The sequence below is a fragment of the Balaenoptera musculus genome, chromosome 14, assembly GCF_009873245.2.
Source record: "Balaenoptera musculus isolate JJ_BM4_2016_0621 chromosome 14, mBalMus1.pri.v3, whole genome shotgun sequence".
NCBI classification, from domain to species: Eukaryota; Metazoa; Chordata; class Mammalia; order Artiodactyla; family Balaenopteridae; genus Balaenoptera; species Balaenoptera musculus.
In genome coordinates this window covers 21,788,633-21,807,230 of record NC_045798.1, presented here as the reverse complement: position 1 = coordinate 21,807,230, position 18,598 = coordinate 21,788,633, and the positions used below count along the sequence as shown (strand labels likewise).

At 48.3% G+C, this 18,598-nt stretch overlaps 1 protein-coding gene across 13 annotated transcripts in view; it reads left to right on the top strand.

Annotated features, from left to right (window-relative positions):
• MTMR3 (myotubularin related protein 3) overlaps positions 1 to 18,091 on the top strand; it is a 146,573-nt gene extending 128,482 nt beyond the window's left edge. For 2 of the 13 annotated variants that reach the window (XM_036823332.1, XM_036823330.1), the window contains 3 exons: positions 1,591 to 1,679; positions 2,430 to 2,456; positions 4,321 to 6,541. In XM_036823332.1, the coding sequence (XP_036679227.1) occupies positions 1,591 to 1,679; positions 2,430 to 2,456; positions 4,321 to 4,492 (288 nt within the window). In that variant the 3' untranslated portion in view covers positions 4,493 to 6,541. The other 11 variants (XM_036823334.1, XM_036823331.1, XM_036823327.1 and 8 more) reach the window with 10 other exon arrangements.
• Positions 18,092 to 18,598: the final 507 nt, after the last annotated feature.

Below are 18,598 nucleotides of genomic sequence, written 5' to 3'. Positions count from 1 at the left end.
GAGGCTGGAGATCAGCCTCAGCCAGGTGATTGGCAGTTCTTCTTTTTCTTTCCTGTCTTGCTTACTTTCCACAAGTATCCTGTCTAGACAGAATAAGGAAGAGAGTTAGCACTCACTATGTGGTTGGTCAGTTCTCTTTGGAGAGAGGATCATGCCTTGAGAAAAGCGTGAACTCCTGGGCAGAATAACATTTGTAGGGCAATGTCAAATATTCCTGTGAAATCATAGTGCCTGTCCTACCCCAGTAGCTAGGGAACAATTAGCCGCTGCACCCCACCCCCCAACCCCCAAACATAACATGGGCTGTAGCTGTGAAGGTTTAGTTCTTTTTAAACGGATATTTGTACCTACCTTGCGGCAGGTGATGGCAGTAGAAATGGGGAGAGGTAGCACTGTTGGGAGTTAGCACTGATGGAGCCTGGTGACCGGAGTGGTGGTACCTGAGGGGAGGTTCTCAAGGAGGCAGTCTCAACGTGATTAAGGACAAGTGTGAGTCTGGCTCTGAAGCAGTCAGCGTACATTAAAGGCGGGCTCGTCCAATGACTTTCAATTCAAACTGACTTGGTTTTTCCTTTATACTAATGATGGTTTCTCATTTTCCCAAAGAGTCCTTCAGAGAAAGGAGGACATGCCCAAAGCACTCAGTTTCAACACACACATGTAAGTGGCAGGGTTGGATTGACAGGCCCCCTGGAGCAGCTGACACTGAGTTCCCACTTCATCCTGGTCATTTCTGCCCTACTCACTTCCTGGAACCCGAGGCCTATCTTTCCATGCCAGAATCCCTGCACATAACCTTAGATCTGTGTATCTCTCTTCCAGCTGAGCTCAGCTCTGTCTCTGAACCTGCTCAACCCAATTCTTGATGGCTGAGGCACCTAGAGATTCAGCAGCCCTAACACCCAGGCCCGCCCAAAGTCCGCAGTGCTCCCTTCTTTGCCAAGCCCTTTCTTCTTCTGGGAGGAGACCAGGTTCATTCTGTTCAGCTGTGTTTGTTTGCCAACAGACTTCAATTCCTGACTCGGAAAGCATTCTGGATCAGAACTGTTTGTCTCGCTGCAGCACAGAGATTTTCTCTGAAGCCAGCTGGGAGCAGGTGGATAAACAGGACACGGAGGTACAGGCTCAGCCCCTGTTCTGAGTGCCACCCATGCAACTGTTTTGCAGTTCTTCTCTACCCCCATCATCCATTCCCCCTGCCCCTGGCTAAGGAATGACCACACAGCACACTTAGCCTTGAGCCTCTCTGAATCTCAGCACCTATGAATTCCCATCAAGCCTAGAATTTCTCAGCAGGGGAGATGCAGCAGGCCAGCCCTCTCTCCTCATTGCCTCTATGAACTGGAGCCTTGCCAGCTCTCATAGCGACCCAGGGTGCTGTTGCCTGCCACTTGATCTCAGGGGAGTTTGGAGTCCCCTCCAGGGAAACGATTTGGACGCCTTTCTTGTACTGCTGACATCAGACCTGATGGGCTGGTGCCACTGGAGCCAGTGTGGTCCTTGTGACTCTTGCTGCCCCCAGCATGGCTCTGTTGGCTCCAGCTGGATGGCCCATCTCCTGTCACTAACCTGGCCTCATCCGTTTTACAGATGACCCGTTGGCTCCCTGACCACCTGGCCGCCCACTGCTATGCATGCGACAGCGCCTTCTGGCTTGCCAGCAGGAAGCACCACTGCAGGTGCCACTGGGAGGGTGTGGTGGGGTGGGTGGGGGTGTAGAGGCTGAGGTTTGGTCCACAGAGCCTGCAGATTTGAAAGATGCAGGCAGCTGGCTGGCAGTGTTCTGAGGCAGACCCCAGGGTCTACAGGACCCTGACTCACCTTTTGTGCCTCTGAAATTGGTGTTTGCAGAACTGCACTGGGTGTCTTTCTTCCATTTTAGAGTGATCGTAAGTTTTGAAAATGATGTCCCTTTTTTATTTTGCTTCCTGGATTGGTGGAGCAACTGCCGCCACCACCCACACCGCCATTTCTTATTCCTAGAATACAATTTCTTCCCATTCAGCACGGCTGCTGTGAGCAAAGACAGTTTTCCTGCTGTGGGCAGGGAACTTCGTTTTCCTACTCCTTACCCCCGCTCCCTGACCACATACTTATTGGTTGGAGGACTAGTGGGAATAGCTTAGGGTATAGTCTTCAATCCATAAGGCTCCTGACTTCTTTCTTCCTTCTGGGTTGGGGTAGTGAGTGGCTAAGGATGCTTTGCCGCAGCTGGGGTGGTGACTGGAGGATGTTCAGTGTTCTTGGGGTAGGACTTTTATCTGAACTGTGTGACATAGCCCACCCATATGAATGGACCTGGATTGAAAATGGAACCACCTCTTTGTCTAGTGATGATGCTTCTAGGACTGTGTATCTCCCCACCCTCACCCCAAGCCCAAATGTCTTTAGTTGACTTCTTCTCTGAGCTCTTTCTCCCCTCCTTGCAGGGACATTGACCGTGTTGATCAAACGTGGTGAGCATTTGCAACAACCTGTTTGTGATTTCTGCACACCTACAGTAACTTCTCCACACTAACGCTACCATTTCCCCCTCTCTGCACTCATTGGGATGAAGCTTGGGGCAGGAGTGCAGGCAGGCAAGCAGGTGGGCTTGGGTGGGGTGGGGAGACCACAGCAGCTAGCTGAGGAGACCATTACAGCTGAGTCAGGTTGCAGCCGTGGTTGCCCCTGCTGACTGCATAGGTCAGCCGAGCCATCTTGCCTATGGCAAGAAGCGGTGCTTCAGCAGGGGCTGGTCTTGTGGAATAGCCAGTTGAGGGGTTTTAGAGCTATTTTGTTTGGGTCAGTCATTCACTTAGATGCCAGAATGATGCTTGTGACTTTCAAGTCAAACAGCATGACTGCTTTTTAAAAAAAAAAAAAAAAAAAAAGCCCAGGACTGAACAGAGGTGGTCTTTCCAGAGAACTGTTAGCATTGAAGACTTAAGGGAAAACTCCACTTAGGGTCTATCAGGATCCCCTGAAAGAAGTCAGATAGAAAAGCTTAACTCATCAAATTCATGTTAGGCCTTTAAGCTGAATTCCAGAAGGTATGTTAAATAAATGTACACATCTAGAAATAGATTTAGGTAATTTTTCTCTGTAACCACAGTTGTTGCTGACTCATGCTTTTCAGAAACAGAGTTGTGAAGTACTCACTGCATTCTAGCAGATGAAGTCTTGTGTTTGTTTTAATTCTGTCTTTCCATTGCTCCTTGTCTAGCCTTTTCCTTTTGCCGGTGGTATTTTGTTGCCAAAGGGTATTCAGTATTCTCTCTTCTGTGCTTAAGTGGTCCTTAATCCAGCAGTGGGTTTCCTTTCTGAGGAGCATAAATGAAAAAGTAGTGAGTGATGCTGGCTAAGGAGGAGGATTTCCTTTTAGATGCTTGCCCCAAGTCTTTGGCGGGCTGCATCAGACTCTTCGGAGTCTCCTATTCTAGGGCCTCCCCAGAGTGGGGTGGGGTTGTAAGGTGAGCAGAAACTCATCCTCTGCCAGTTCCCTTTCCTGGTAGTGTGAAGGGCATCAGTTTGGGTGTGCAGACCTTTGCTGCACAGGCGCATCAGAGCTGGGCTTTCAAATGGAGGAGTGGAGAGAGGCCGGGGGCCTGGGTGCAGTCAGGCCTTCAGGTAGAGCTGATATTCCCTGGAGATGCATGGGGGCAGGGGAGTGACCCATTGTCAACTCATCCTTGTCTAATAGGGGGTGTGTGTGCACCTGTGTTCACCTGTGCTCTTGTCTTTTCACCCTGAGCATGTGTCACTGGTTGCTTGTCTCCTGGCTTCGCATGCTGGCAGCAAAAGCAGTCCTAGATGGCAGCAGTCAATTCTTTGTGTTGTTGCCTCTGAGCCTTTGGGCAAGGCTCCTCACTCCCCAGCTGGGCTGGGAGTTTCTCTCATCTGATTAGCCCAGAGGCAGTTCCATTGGACTCCGGCCTCTCTATGATCATAAGCTACAGAGAGGCCATTGCCCAGGTGGGTGAGGCCACGGAGTTTTCCTGGGCCAAGACTTGGCTGCTAGCTCAATGGCCTTCTGCCCTGGGCTCATTTGTTTTGGATCTCTCTTGAGCAGCATCTACCTGACACCTTGTAACCTTGAGCCATAGTGGTGAGGCAGCCAGGTGTCCTTGGCCCTAAAGTGAAAGTGGTGTGCAATTGTGCTAGGGAGCGGTCCCCTCCCTTCCTGGCTTCTTCCTGGGTTTAGACAAACGAGAGTGTTTGATATTAGAGGAGTCTCCGGCACATCTGAATCGTGTACAGAGAAGCGCTGTCTTCTGAAGTTGGTTTCTCCACCCCGTGTCTGCTGACACTAATGCTGTTTTTGTTTCTGCTCATCTCAAGGAATTGTGGGAACGTATTCTGCTCCAGTTGTTGTAACCAGAAGGTTCCAGTTCCCAGCCAACAGCTCTTTGAACCTAGTCGAGTGTGCAAGTCTTGCTATAGCAGCCTGCATCCCACAAGCTCCAGCATTGACCTTGAACTGGATAAGCCCATTGCTGCCACTTCAAACTGAAGCTCAGTGACCTGGGGCGGGCAGAGGCCAAGCTGCTGTTCCTCTGACAGGCCCACAACAGCCTGGGCAGACTGAGAGGCCCATGCACTTTGGAATGGGGACATGGAACCAACTGTGCAGAGTGATGGAAATTTGGGATGTACCACTGGATTGTAGATTGATCTCTCCCTCCCCAACCCACCCTTTTTTTTCCTCTCCATTTTCTATCCTCCCTCTGCCTCCAAAAAATGAGACAAGTACCCTGTTTATCTTTTTTTTTTTGGATGGAAGACCAGAGGTTGCCAGGCCCCCTATAACTGTTGAGCTGCCTGCTGTCAGGCGATGCTGAGGGGTGGCTTAGTTCCTCAGGCTGGGACGGAGGCTGGTTGAGTCAGGAGTGGAGGCCTGAGATAGAGAGCAGGGAATAAAGCCAGTGCTGACGTTTGTGACCTTTCCTCGTATCACTGCCACATCAGAGCTGATTGGATTGGAAAAACCTTTGCTGCTGAGGACGCTGAAAGCATCTGCTCTAAGAGCAGTGCCCCAGGTGCCCTCTTCCTTCCGAGAGGGACTGGGCTAGTCCCACCCCACACGGGATTGGAGTTTGGAGGGAGGCGCACAGGCACATAGTAAGTGGGACCCCTTAGGTGCCCCCACCCCGTTTGGGGAAAGAAGGGGTACACTCGTGAGGCAGGGAGAGGGCTGGGAATGGGTGGCTGGCATATTCTCCCCCATGGGATTCTCTTTTTAACTTGACCCAGATTGTCTAGGGCTCCCCTCACTGTCAACGGTCTGCCTCCCTCAGCCAGGCTGTGTGGTGCTTCCCACCCTCAGGCATAGGGTGCAGACTGGCCAGAGTGCAGTATTCTGCTGCCGTGGTCAAGGCCAAAGTATGCCCTGAGCCTGGAAGCCCCTTCCGGGTCCTGGTCCCCCGAACAATCTCTCTTCCTCGGCTAGCACAGGGAAATCCAGACTCAGGGTTCCAAAAATTCCCCACTCCCAAACCAATCATGGATCTCCCCCTTTAGGGGTAGAATCAGCCTTTCAGATGGCAGTGTCTGGAGAAGGGAGCATGTCCCATAGACTCAGCCTTCCTCCGCCTCCCCTTCTTGGAGCAGTGGGAAGGGCCCAGCGGTCCCACTGCCCTGCTCCTGTGCTGCTGGTCAGCAGTGAGGGGCCACTTGGTGACTCTGCAGGGCTCCTTAGAGAAGTGACAAAGCCCGTAGGAGATGCAAGGCACCTTTCCTTAGTAAGCTTTGATGGGGTCCAAAAAGAGCCTTATTTAAATCAAGACTATTTGTGGTGGAGGTGGGTATGGAGAAGATTGGAGAGGAGTTTAGGTTTGTGCTTTGTGATCTTGGCATCCATGTTTTGTGCCTGCCCTCCCTCTCGGGGGAAGGGCCATGCTTGGCTCTGCTAAAAGCTGCTAACTGGTAACAGGGCGGATTGTGGTGGGCAGTGGGGGTGAGGCCTGAGAACTCTCCTGACCCTTTGGAAGCAATTCCCTAGCTAAGGGCAAGTTGTCTCTCAGGAAGGTGGCTCCTGTGTGTGCCTGGGTGTAGATAAGACGTGGGCCAGAAGCCTTCCCTGGAGCTGTCAGTCCAGGCAAAGCCAAGAGCATCTGAGTGCGTCTCTTGACTTCCCAGTGGCAGGAGGTTGCTCAGAATCTGAATTTAGTGAAACAGGGTGTAAGTTCTTCGCACTCTGTGTGGTCTGGCCTTGCAGGTAGGGAGAAGTCAGTCTAACTGAAGATTGTGCAGGTCCTAGTGACGGGTGCCAAGAGGTTACGATACGGGTTTCTTGGGTCTGATGTACAGTGTGAATAAATGCTTGCAGCTCTTAGCCCTTTTTTGATCAATGAAGCACTTTTTTATTAATATTTTTCTTTGTATGTAAAGGAGGAACCGTAACTCTCCGTAGCTGTATATATAACCCTTTTCTCCTAAAGAGGAGTTGGTCAGTGCTCCTATATTTTTCATTTTTTGTCAAAGAAGTAAATACTTTAGAACTGTTAAATATATAAATAAAGTGAATAAAGTTTAGTGTTCCGCATGGTAGCATTTGCTAACACGTTCTAATTCTTTTCCCTGTGGTTTATTCCCCTTCACCCCATTTCCCTCTTACACAGAAGCAATTTGAGGTGCTGCTGAGAAAGTTAACTTTGGCAAAGGAAAACTGATTTCTTTTCAACTCTGGACCTTGGCAAGGAGCCGCACCACAATACCCACACACTGCAACACATTTCCTCGATGGTTTTTGCTACTAACATCTCCAAAGCTAAAAAGGCAAAGCAGTCTGACATCTTAACAATCAGCCGTTCTTCCTTATCTGAAGAACTGAGTGTCAACAGTAATTAAAACTACCTCTGTCCTCGAGGCTCGCTTTTTTTTTTTTTTTTTTTGCTGTTGCTTTGATTTTAGCCAGTGCTCTGGCCCCTTAACCCCACGCAGGGAGCAACAGCTGCACCTGTAGCCGCAGGTAAGCACTGAGGCATGCGTGCAGTGGAGACTGAAAGGAGGTTTTGCGGGGAGGGTGGCTAAAAGTGCCTCTGCTCTGCCTGTCTTGGATGAGAGAATCACGGGTGGGCAAAGAGACCTTGGGGCAGAAACTGAATTGGATGTGAGTGGATTGTGTGCCTAACTAGAGGTCTCCTTCCTCCTCCCACACAGAGGGAGGAACCTCTGCTCCTTAGATCTGCAACCAGCCGAGGAGGCCGTAGTCTCTAGTCACTTCTGGACTAGTTCTTGTTCTTCGCGGAGGTGGATTTTCTTTCCTGTGTCACTCTTGGGCACCCTTCCCATCACGTGGGCCTGTGGGGGACGTAACGTTATGCAGTTCTTCCTGAGGGAAGGTAGGTACTGAGTAACGCCCAGCTCTGGGGTTGCCAGCCTCACATCTGTGGTGAGTTGGGGGCTCTGATGAGTGACCTGCTCTGAGCTACCGGAGAGCCTTCCAAGGTCACTTTCTGGATGTACTCACTTCCTAAAGTACACACGCACTTAAAAACAGCTCAGCTGGTTCCAGTCTGAGAGCTGTGTGTGCCATCTGGCAGGTGTTTGAGAACTAACTTGTCCTCTGGGAGGAGAAGGTGCCACTTCAGCTGCCTTCAGTCCATCTGGGAGCCAAGTCTGTGCTCAGACCAATTTGTAAAAGCCTGAGTTGTGTCACAGCCAACGTGTGCCTACACAGAGCTCCTGTTGTGCCTGGGGGCTAATGCTTAGCCCTTGGCAAGTTAAAAACACTTGTAGAATCTAGCAAGGCTGTTGGGTCCATAGAGGGGGAGTTACTGGCGTTAGGGAAGATGAAGAGCCAGGTGCTGGTGAGACCTGCACAGTGCAAGTCAAGGCAAGGAACTGCCCTGTGGAAGAGGGCGGTATGTGAAGAAAAGCTGTTATCCGAGGACACAGCCAGATTTCTTCAGGCTGTCACATGGAGATATTTGGTCTAAGCAGTGGAGTACTAATGGTGACCTTGAGATGCCAGGATGTCCTCTTCATCTGTGAATTCTTCCCTTTTTTCTATACTTTGGTGTCCTTAATCCCAGTCCAAAAAATGATAGGACTGCCTTAATCCACTGAGACTTTCTAGTAAAGGTGTACAGAAAATTTTTTCTTTATTTTGCTAATATGCTCATTGTTCATTTCTATGTTAGAGAATAATATTCTAAGAATTAAAAAGGTACTGTGGCAGATTTAAAGGGGAATGAACAAAATGCTGCCCCAGAGCATTTGTTAATTTCCAGCTATTAAAAAATATCAAAATGGGAATTGAGGATAAACCCTAGAATATGGTTTCAGGCCACTGTCCTTGAGACAGCTGATATACTTGGCCGCTGCACATGAGGCTGGGAGATCGTTAACTGTAGCCATGACCTCTACTGATGTCTTAAGAACAAGGGCTGCTTTGAAGGTGCTGTTGCAGGACTTTTCATTTTGCTGGTACCTGTTCAAGTGATCTGTCTCCAGGGCTGCAGCTGTACCCACCCGACTGCACTAGCTGAGGGTAGGGTTAACAGTGAGTGAAAATGGGCCTGGACTGTGGAGCAAAATGACTTGACTTTCCATTTGGAGTTTGGAAAATATGGCAGGAGTCCCAGCTGTTTAATTTCTAGTCACATTTTCTAAGAACATTTGTTCGAAGTCGATGTTACTGATGAGATGTCTGGAGGGCAGGACCAGAATGTGTGAGAGGCATCTAGCAGGAGTAGGAGTCTCCCTGCCCCCAGTACACAACCACACTGACACTTTGGTCCTCTCCCTTGTGTGGAGTTCATCTGCTGCATATTTGTGCAGATAACCAGCTGCCTCCCTGGTTGAACAGGGCTCTTCCAGACTAGGCAGTTGTTGGAGGCATGAGGAGGAAAGGGAAGGGGTACCCTCTGAAGTAGGAATTACAAAGTTTTTTAATGCTGCTGTTGCATTTTATTTACCACTTACTGTCTTTTCTATCATATCGAAGTTCTTAGCGTCTCTTATAGTGCTCATAGCAGTTGCATTTCAGTTGTATTTTCAGTGAAATTTGTTTTACATTGGTATTCAAAATTGACCTTTCACTGCTTCCTGACTGGTTTAAGATTTTTTTTTTTTTAATGCAAACTGAACCCATGAGGCTTGGATTCTGGTTAAAAACACCGTGTTGCTGCTGACAGTAGTGCCCACTGTTGTAACAGCACTGATTCTGCTATAGCCTCCGTGACCATGTAAACTAAGTAAATGTCGTTTTCACCCACAAACTGTTGTTCAGCCCCTTGCCACTGTGGTTCTCTAGTCAGTCTTGTGACCAGTGTTTTAGGTGCATGGGATAAATCAGCTCCACCCCTTAGTCTGTTCAAGAGACAGGGAAGGGCCTGGCCAGGAGGGGGCAGCAGGAGTCGGCATCTGTGTTTCAGAGGCCTGGGACTTGAAATCCTGATATTAGAGGTACAGGGGAGGGACCTTAGATAGTGTAGTTTTGTGGTTTTCATGCTGTTCTGTGGGGAGCGAGCCTTCAGTCCCATTCAGTATTAGGCTTCCAAGTAAGATGTGATTTGAAGAAAGGTTTCGATGATTAAAATGAAAGTCTGAAATCACTGATTTAATCCAACCTCCTGATTTTTTTAAATTTAATTTTTTATTTTTTACAGTAGGTCCTTGTTGGTTATCTGTTTTAAATATAGCAGCGTGTACATCTGAATCCCAAACTCCCAATCTATCCTCCCTCCCACCCTCCCCCAAGTTCATTCTCTAAGTCTGTGAGACGGTTGTGTAAATAAGTTCATTTGTATCTTTTAGATTCCACATGTATATGATATTTGTCTTTCTCTGACTTACTTCACCTAGTATGATAATCTCCAGGCCCATCTATGTTGCTGCAAATGGCATCATTTCATTCTTTTTAACTGACTAACATTCCATTGTACCACACCTTCTTTATCCACTTATCAGTCGATGGACATTCAGGTTGCTTCCATGTCTTGGCTATTGTAAACAGTGCTGCAACAAACACTGGGGTGCTTGTATCCTTTTGAACCATGTTTTTCTCTGGATATAAGCCCAGGAGTGGGATTGCTAGATCATGTGGTAGCTGTCATTAGTTTAAGGAACCTCCATACTGTTCTCCACAGTGGCTGTACCAATGTATATTCCCACCAACAGTATAGGAGGGTTCCCTTTTCTCCACACCCTCTCCATCATTTATTGTTTGTAGATTTTTTGATGATGGCCATTCTGTCCAGTGTGAGGTGATATCTCATTGTAGTTTTGATTTGCATTTCTCTAATAATTAGCCATGTTGAGCATCTTACCATGTGCCTTTTGGCCATCTGTATGTCTTCTTTGGAGAAATGTCTATTTAGGTTTTCTGCCTATTTTTTGATTGGGTTGTTTGCTTTTTTTTGACATTGAGCTGCATGAGCTGTTTGTATATTTTGGAGACTAATCCCTTGTCAGTCGCACTGTTTGCGAGTATTTTCTCCCATTCTTTGGGTTGTCTTTTTGTTTTCTTTGTGGTTTCCTTTGTTGTGTAAAAGCTTTTGAGTTTAATTAGGTTCCGTTTGTTTATTTTTGTTTTTATTTCCATTACTCTGGGAGACAGACTGAAAAAGATATTAATGCAATTTATGTCAGTGTATTCTACCTATGTTTTCCTCTAAGAGTTTTATAGTATCCGGTCTTACATGTAGGTCTTTAATCCATTTTGAGTTTGTGATATTTTGTTGAGAAAACCAAGTTTCAGGGAGCAGCAAAGATTCATCCACAGTTACCAGTGAATAAACAGAAGAATTTGAATAAGAAACATTCTCTCCTCCCCCCTTCCCCTCAGTGCTCTTGGGTTTCCAGAAAGCAGCCTTAGATAAATAGTTACTCTAACCTGGTTCTCTTTGAGTTAGCCAAACCAGAAATCTTGGAGAAGAGCTTAGTAGTCATTACCAGAAGGCTTAAACTGTGAGCCCTCCTCTCCCTGGTAACCAAAATCAAAAGGCTTTGATATTGTAATGCAGTATTTTTGTTTTTCTTTTAAACCTTTCATGTACATAAAAAGTGTTAATAGCATGAACTAAGTTCAGTCATGTCTTAAACTAGTGGGGTGGCAAGGGTGGGGGGGGAGCATTTTTGACTAGTGCAAATGGGTTAGTTGTGAGCTATCATCTCAGTGTCCAATTTATATCCGATTTTGTTTGGTATGGTATGGAGGAAAAAAAATCCTGATTTTTATCTGTATAAGTGGAAATAGTCATAGGTTGTCTGCAATCTCTAGTTATGGACAAAACTAGATACTTGAAAAGAGATCAAAAGAGGAATATCCAATACCTGCTTTCAGCCCTTATCCTCCATATATCAGGTGAGAAACACACAAAGGTTATAATCACTAAAATTGTACTATGGTGAGAGCCATAGCAGTGAGTTTGCAGCTGGGTGTGGCAGTCCCAGCACCAGGCTTGCACCTTCTGCATCAGTGACCCCTGAGAAGCCCACACAAGCACAATAATGGAGGCCTTACCTAAGGTCTCAGGCAGCCTAAGCAACGCATGTTTTACATCTGAGTGTACGTGTTACGGACGACTTTTAATATTTAAGATGACACTTGAAGCGAATGTTTGCAGGGAACCTCTGAAGCACTGCCACAAGAGCCAGTTTCAAAACCACTCGTTTAGTGGAAAGAACCTGGGGTTTCTGAGCCCACAAACTTGGGCTGGAATCCAGCCCCGCAGCGCCAGCTGAGTTGCCCGTGGGTGGTGAGGAACTGAGCATTTCCTTATCTAGAGCAGAGCACTGGCCACAAAGAGGGGGTTGACGGTGAGTGCCTAGAAAGCGCTCCCCTTTCCACCGTCCATAAAATGAGGTGACATTTCTGTCTGGCTGCTGGTGGACATTCTGAATGGTCAGAGCCAGACAGGGCTTTTGTCCCACCATGTATTAAAACTAGAAGACGACTGGCCCTGCCCTGGGTCTTCCACCTCACAGAGGTAACATTCTGATCTGAGTTAAAATAAATTGCAAGTTTATCACTACTGAAAGACTTTAAAGTTCATATATGAACTTAAAATATATTTTTTTAATGGATGCAAGTCTGCAGGTGCACTGCTGCTTTAAAATCCTATAAAAGCAATGGGAAAGGAGGCCAAGAGAAAGAAATTGCTTGTTGGGGTGGCATCTAAGAACTCTGAGTCCTGTGGAGACTGATGTGGCCTCACTTTGCTGAACAGGTGATGAGTTTTAGGTTCCTGACTGAAGACTGACTAAGCCATATGATATGCAGACCAGCCAGCTCTCCAGGCTGAGGAGCAGGGGAGGTAGAGCGAGGTGGGCCTTACCTCTGCACAGCATGGATGTCTAAGGCACGGGCCTGGGCCAGGTTGTGTTCACTACCTGGCAGGCGAGCCCAAGGTTGGAAAAGGAGTGAAGACCTTGCCTTCAGCTCGTCCTCCTTTCATCTCCAATGCCAAAGGAGCCCATGGTGGCTGAACATATTTAAGGCTTCGTCATCCAAATTAAAACAGACGTGAGTTAATTATAAAGGGTTCCCCTACTGTATTTTGCCCATTGGAAAATCAGTCCCTAGAACTAGAGGTTCTTTCAGGTCACCCAGAAGATTCTGGTACTTGCTGGCACATACTCTACTGGGGCGGCTCCCAAGTTTGAAGTCCCTGTCAGCCCTTGGGACCTGACCTGGGTAGCATAATTCTTTCTATTCTTTCATTTGAGTTGATAAACCAGCCAACTGCTGCCTCAGACTTCTGCCCCCACAACACGTTCTTGGGTGTCCCCAAGGACTATCCATACCTGCTGCCTCTTCTGCCTCTGCAGTTGGCCTTCGAGGCTGCGCCAGACCATCCTTTCCCTGAGCCTGTGTTGGCATTGGTGTTCCTGAGGTTCAGTTCTCTGCCCTCCTTCCACACATGCTTCCCTGGAAATTTATAAATCAGGGTACTTAAAATGGAGACACTTTAACAACAGTTCCATATGAGTCTCTGCCAGAAATGCAGCGAAGTCATCCTTCCCCCGGGGCTTGGAGAAACTGCTAAGGCATCAGGTGTGCCCACCTGAGCCAGTGTGCAAGGCCACCTCACATGAACACCCTTCCACCCGCCCTGTGCAGCTCTGAGGCATTAATTTGGGGACTGGTTCTCATGGGCCTGAGGACTGCTTGCCCAGTCGAAAGGAGGGCTGAACCAAAAGGCCTGCAGCACGGGCTTTGCCTTTTGTCCTCTGTGTGCAGGATCTAAAGTGCTAGGATGTCAGCATTTCCTTCCCAGTCAGCCTGGAGCAGGTGTGAACACTGATGTCACTTTGCCATCCTCTCCCCCAAGCCCAGCTAGGAAGTTAACCTCCTCTTTGCAGACTGTAGTTGAATTCCTCCCCCAAACCCCCACCCGCCTTCCCTGGAACTGTCTGTTTAGGAAGCTCAGTCATAGGAAGTTCTGAGCCACACCAGGCAGGAATGAACCACGGCAGCTAAAGCCACTGCACAGGGCTCCTGTGTGCTGTTAGATGGGAGTAGGAAGGGGATAGCGGGGAGGTAGAGGGACAGCGGCAGAGGCCCTTGCCTCTCCTTACCTGGACACCCCGTATCACCCTTGCCCTTCATGTCCTCCACGTAGCCCTGCCCTCCAAAGCCCTCCGGACTTTTGGAGATCACTAACAATGCCTGAAAAGCTGAGGACAACGGCCTGGGTGTCTGAAGTCACCTGGTTACCCCTCATTTCTGGGGACCCTAACTGAGGCCTCAGCCATAGAGTCTTTGCTTCTAACAGCTCTAGATATACCAGGTGACTCATTCATTTAACAACTAACGAGACCCATGGTTCTGCACAGGCTTCTTTGGTGACTTAGACGCATCCCTACCCCAAGTCCCATGAGAAAACATGGCATTTCTGTGTCTAGCACTGTTTGCCCTCAAGAATGTGTTGTCTGTTAGGGAAGATTGGGCAGATAAATAAAGGACTCTCATTATCCAGAAAGAATTGAGACCTGAAAAGCCCTTTTACAGTTAACCCACTGTAAACGGAGACCAGAGTTTCACACAGTAAATAGTGAAAAAGGCTTGATTGGAACAAGTATTTGTTAGCAAAACGTAGTTGCAACTATGGGCTAATTCTTAGAAAAAGAATATTTTACATATATTTCCCTCCTAAAGTTACCCGATTGTACAACAGGACATCATTTCATGTTTGATTCCCATAGTGCAGTCAACAGGGTTGTTTTTGCAAAAGTTAGTCAAGGGCCTTCACCAGTTTTCCAGAGGGCTTCTCTTAACCCCTTAGCCTTCTGATAGTTAAACTCCCCCCTGTGCAGCTCTTCTCCTCACTTGTTAGTGGACCTCATTCTCAGTCCTCATTTGCCAGGGACTATATTCATTTGATAAGTGGCAGCAGACACTCCATCAGGTGGCAAGGCAACTCTTAGCCCAAGAAGCCAGAGCTGGGTGTCTGCCTAGGCACATGCCTGTGTGTGCGTAGCTCTGTGCTGCCGTGACCCAGAGACTGTGGGACCTGTGTTCTAGCCCCTTCATTGATGATTTAGGGTGTAGCCTTGACCACTCTGCTCTGCTTTAATTTCTCCTCTGTGGGGAAGTTTGTCCAGTCAACCCACAAAGCTGTTGAGGATCCAATGAGGAAATCATGTTTTACAAAGTCTAGTTGCCCTGCAGCGTGAGGGGTAGCATCCTGCAAAGCCCGTACTTGAACTTATGCTCTGCCTGAGGCCCCCACCTTACCTGCTTTCACACATCATCCAGAGTTGGAAGCGGCAGGAGCCCTTCTTGTTTCCCAGGCAGCCGTACTGCTCCAAGGCAACAGAACTTCTCTTCTCACCTGTACCTGCTCAGTTGGAGGGAGGAGGGAAACATGTCAGGTCTTTCAGGGGTGATAGGGACTCCCGGCCATCTCCAGCCAAGATGGTCCCCAAGGTGAAATACTTAAGATCCAGCCACTTAAGTGGGTGGAGTGTTACCAGGGACAGGTTCTCTGGCTGGGGTGGGAGCTCTGCCCGGGGCTGCTGGGAGTCTCCGAGAGATGGGCTCCATGGGGTGGCCTCGCTTCCAGGGCAGATGAGGGCTGGGCAAGCAGTCAGCCGTGCTGGCCCCTTCCCTTCGGGGCTCTGCCGCCTTACCTCCATTCTGGTCAGTGTCTGGATGGGCAGTGGTGATCCCTGAACTTCCCAAACACAAATCTCTTGATGTCTGCCCATCCTGAGACAGGAGAGGCACCAGAGGTGACTCCCTGGCCAGTCTGTGGTGTTGCCTCTGTCCCCCTAGGGCAATATTTTGCTATCAGCTTCCCTGCCTGGCTTTCTCTCTAGGCATGCAGAGCCGGCCCTGCACCCCATGGGGAGCAGAGAAGTGGGCTCAGGCAGCAGGTCCAGAAGGTGGAGGAGTTGAACTCCTGCCTGCTAAACCACATGACCATGGCCTTCAGCAGGCAGAACACTTGCCCTCAGAGGGGAATTGCACTCCTCTAGTCTCTGAGTAGGAGCAAACTTTCAAAGGAACCCTCTGGCACCCTTTCCTCCACGGTGCCGTCAGCCCCACTCTGTACTTCCACAGCCCTATCTGACCTGAGAGTCCCTCCTACTTGCCCTGCCCCCATGCCCAGAGCTCCTCCTGCCTCTCCCCCTCCTTTCCCTTCTGCTCCAAACTCCCCTTGCTTCTGCAAGTCATCCAGGACAGCCTCACACTAAGGCAATGAAAATACACAAGCCAGAAACAGCACAAATGTCCATGAACAGGGCAAGGAATAAACAGTTTGTGAAACATTCATCTACAAGATCTAACACAGCAATGAATGAATAAACTAGTTACACATACAAACACAGATGAATCTCACATAATACTGAATAGAAAAAAGAACAAAATTATGTGCTGTATGATTCCATTCTTTAAAAGTTCAAAACCAGGCAAAAGTATTATTTCAGGTGCCAAGGTATGGTAACTACAAAAGCCAGGGCCCTGGTCATCTCTAGGGGTTGGAGCGAGCAGGTTGGGGAGGGTAAGTGGGCTTCCAGAGTGCTGGAGATGATTTAGGTACTGATCAGAGTGGTGGGTTTCATGAATGCTCATCTGATAACTCATCAGCCTCTACAGATTTATTTAAAAATTTTTTTAACATCTTTATTGGAGTATAAACTACAGATTTTTAATGTACTTTTCTATGTATATGTTATTTCACAAAGTTCAAACAACAAAAAACCCAGCCCCTCCACCTTGGGCTTCTCAGGGCATCAGCCCCTTGGTGTGCATACCTCTCATGCAATTGATTGGCCTCAGTGGGGAATATCTAGTGGGGAGCTGTCAAGGCCTGAGGAGAAAGGGGTTGGCCCAACTACTCAGGTGGCCCTGGGTCAGTGAATGGGGGCCACCTTCATTCCTTCTCCAGGGGGGTGGTCCTGCCCGTAGTGCTGTCCCTTCCTTGCCCCAGCCTCACTGCATTCCCAGGGAAGTTTGTGTTGATCTGGAGCACTGGCTTCCTGGCTTGGTCAGGCTGGCCTTGAATGGGCCTTAACTGACCTAGGTCTGCTTCTCATGAACGGGATCTGCTATGATGAGTTGCCCCAGCGCCCTAGGTTTAACTTATATTGGGTAGGATGCTCTTGGTTTCCACTGTTTGTTTATATAATGTGGTCATCTGCCCACTTACCTAGAGTTGGTGGGGGGACATTACAGAGACCCCATGGCTGGGAACCTTTGATTATATACAGGGATACCAGTCAAATAACAAAATATGAATTCCTACTTCATGTCAGGCACCTCAGTAGGCAGAGAAAGCCAGAATCCTGTGCTCATGGAGAAGACTGTCGACAAAAGACAGGTAAGTGTGATGAATGCTGCAGAGCAGTCTGGGGATCTGTGGGAACTTGCAGCAAGTCAGCAGAGGGGTTCCTAGGGAAGTAATGTATAAACTAAGGCCTGAGGAATGAAGAGGGAAAGAGACAAGAAGCTAATTCATTGAGCATGTACTGTGTGCTAAGCCACTTTCATCATTTCATTTAGTCCGGACAACAACCCTTTGTATTATTATTCCCGTTTTACAGATGAAGAAACTGAGGCTCAGAAAGGTGAAGAGCCCTATCCAAGGTCACTCAGCTAACATGTGGCAGAATGAGGACTTGAACTCTAGTCTGCATGATTCAAAAGCCAGGCAGTGAGGAGGCTGCTGTCAGTCATGGCAAGAAGTGGTGGTGGCATCATTGGATACAGAGGTAGATGTGCAGGCCCAAGAGGGACCCTGAAGAGAGAACTAACAGGACTCAGTGAGCACTGCTGAGGCAAAGGAGGAGGAGGAACCAGACTCCAGGTTTCTGCCTGGATCAACTGGATGGACAGTGATCCATCCAGTTGGATCATTTACTAAGATGGAGAATGGAGAGGAGTAGGTTTAGGGGGAAAAATCATCTAAATTTGATATTCTACTTCAGTTAAAAAAAAAAAAAGATTGGTTGATTAAATGAAAATAAAACAGCGATAATTCCATTCTAGAAACTCCCTCTCTTCATGCTTCCTCAATCCCAGTGTTTTCTACACTCATTTGTTGCCCCTTCTAGTTTTCTAAAGCACCCCAATTCTTTTCTGATCCGTGGGCCCTCTAATAACCAAACCCCAAGCAGATCCGAACTGGGAGGACCACCAAGAGAACGCTGTCCTTGGCCACACCATCTGCTCCCTCAGCAGTGGCCCTCTGGCCACCCCATGCTTTGTCCGGATCTCCTGACGCTCCCTCCTCTGCAGAGGCTCTCTGCCAGGGGAGGAGCTGTTCCTATGCCTGAGCTCCTCCGGGTGGAGTTCCCCCCAACCCCCGCATCCTCCTAGTACCTAGAACATCTGGTGTGTGCACAGCCTCTGCAGTCACACGGGGCCCCACACTCAGAAGGACCTCGCCCTCGGTTTAATGCACTTCTGTTGCAGTTTTGAAATTCCTACTATATTTAACAAGAGGCCCCATATTTTCATTTTGGACTGGGCCCTGCAAATTCTGTAGCTGGTCCTGTCCATGTGTCTGCATTGTAATGATGCAAGACACTGAGTGGTAGCCTTTCCCATCTGTGGGGATGAACTTCTTTTCCAGCTAGGAAGACCCACTGTTTTAAATCAGAGGGAAATAAAGCAAAAAAGAGCTCACTTCCTTTGTTTCTATGAAATACAGTTTTATGTGCATTTTTTTTTTTTTAATTTTTATTTATTTATTTATGGCTCTGTTGGGTCTTCGTTTCTTGTGCGAGGGCTTTCTCCAGCTGTGGCAAGCGGGGGCCACTCCTCACCACGGTGCTCAGGCCTCTCACCATCGCGGCCTCTCCCGTTGCGGAGCACAGGCTCCAGACGCACAGGCCCAGCAATTGTGGCTCACGGGCCCAGCCGCTCCGCGGCACGCGGGATCCTCCCAGACCAGGGCTCGAACCTGCGTCCCCTGCATTGGCAGGCAGATTCTCAACCACTGCGCCACCAGGGAAGCTCTTATGTGCAGTTTTATGTTTCTTCATGGGTAATAACTTAGGAGGGAACCTTGGGAACAGAATACAAAAGTAACAAATTATGGGCCATTAACTGTGGTTAATTGTTTCTTTATAGCTTAGAGTGGAGGCACGTTTGGGTTGCTTTGGCACTCACAGTTACAGGTAGGGAAAGGCGGTCTACTTAAATATAACCTAGGGGGACTTC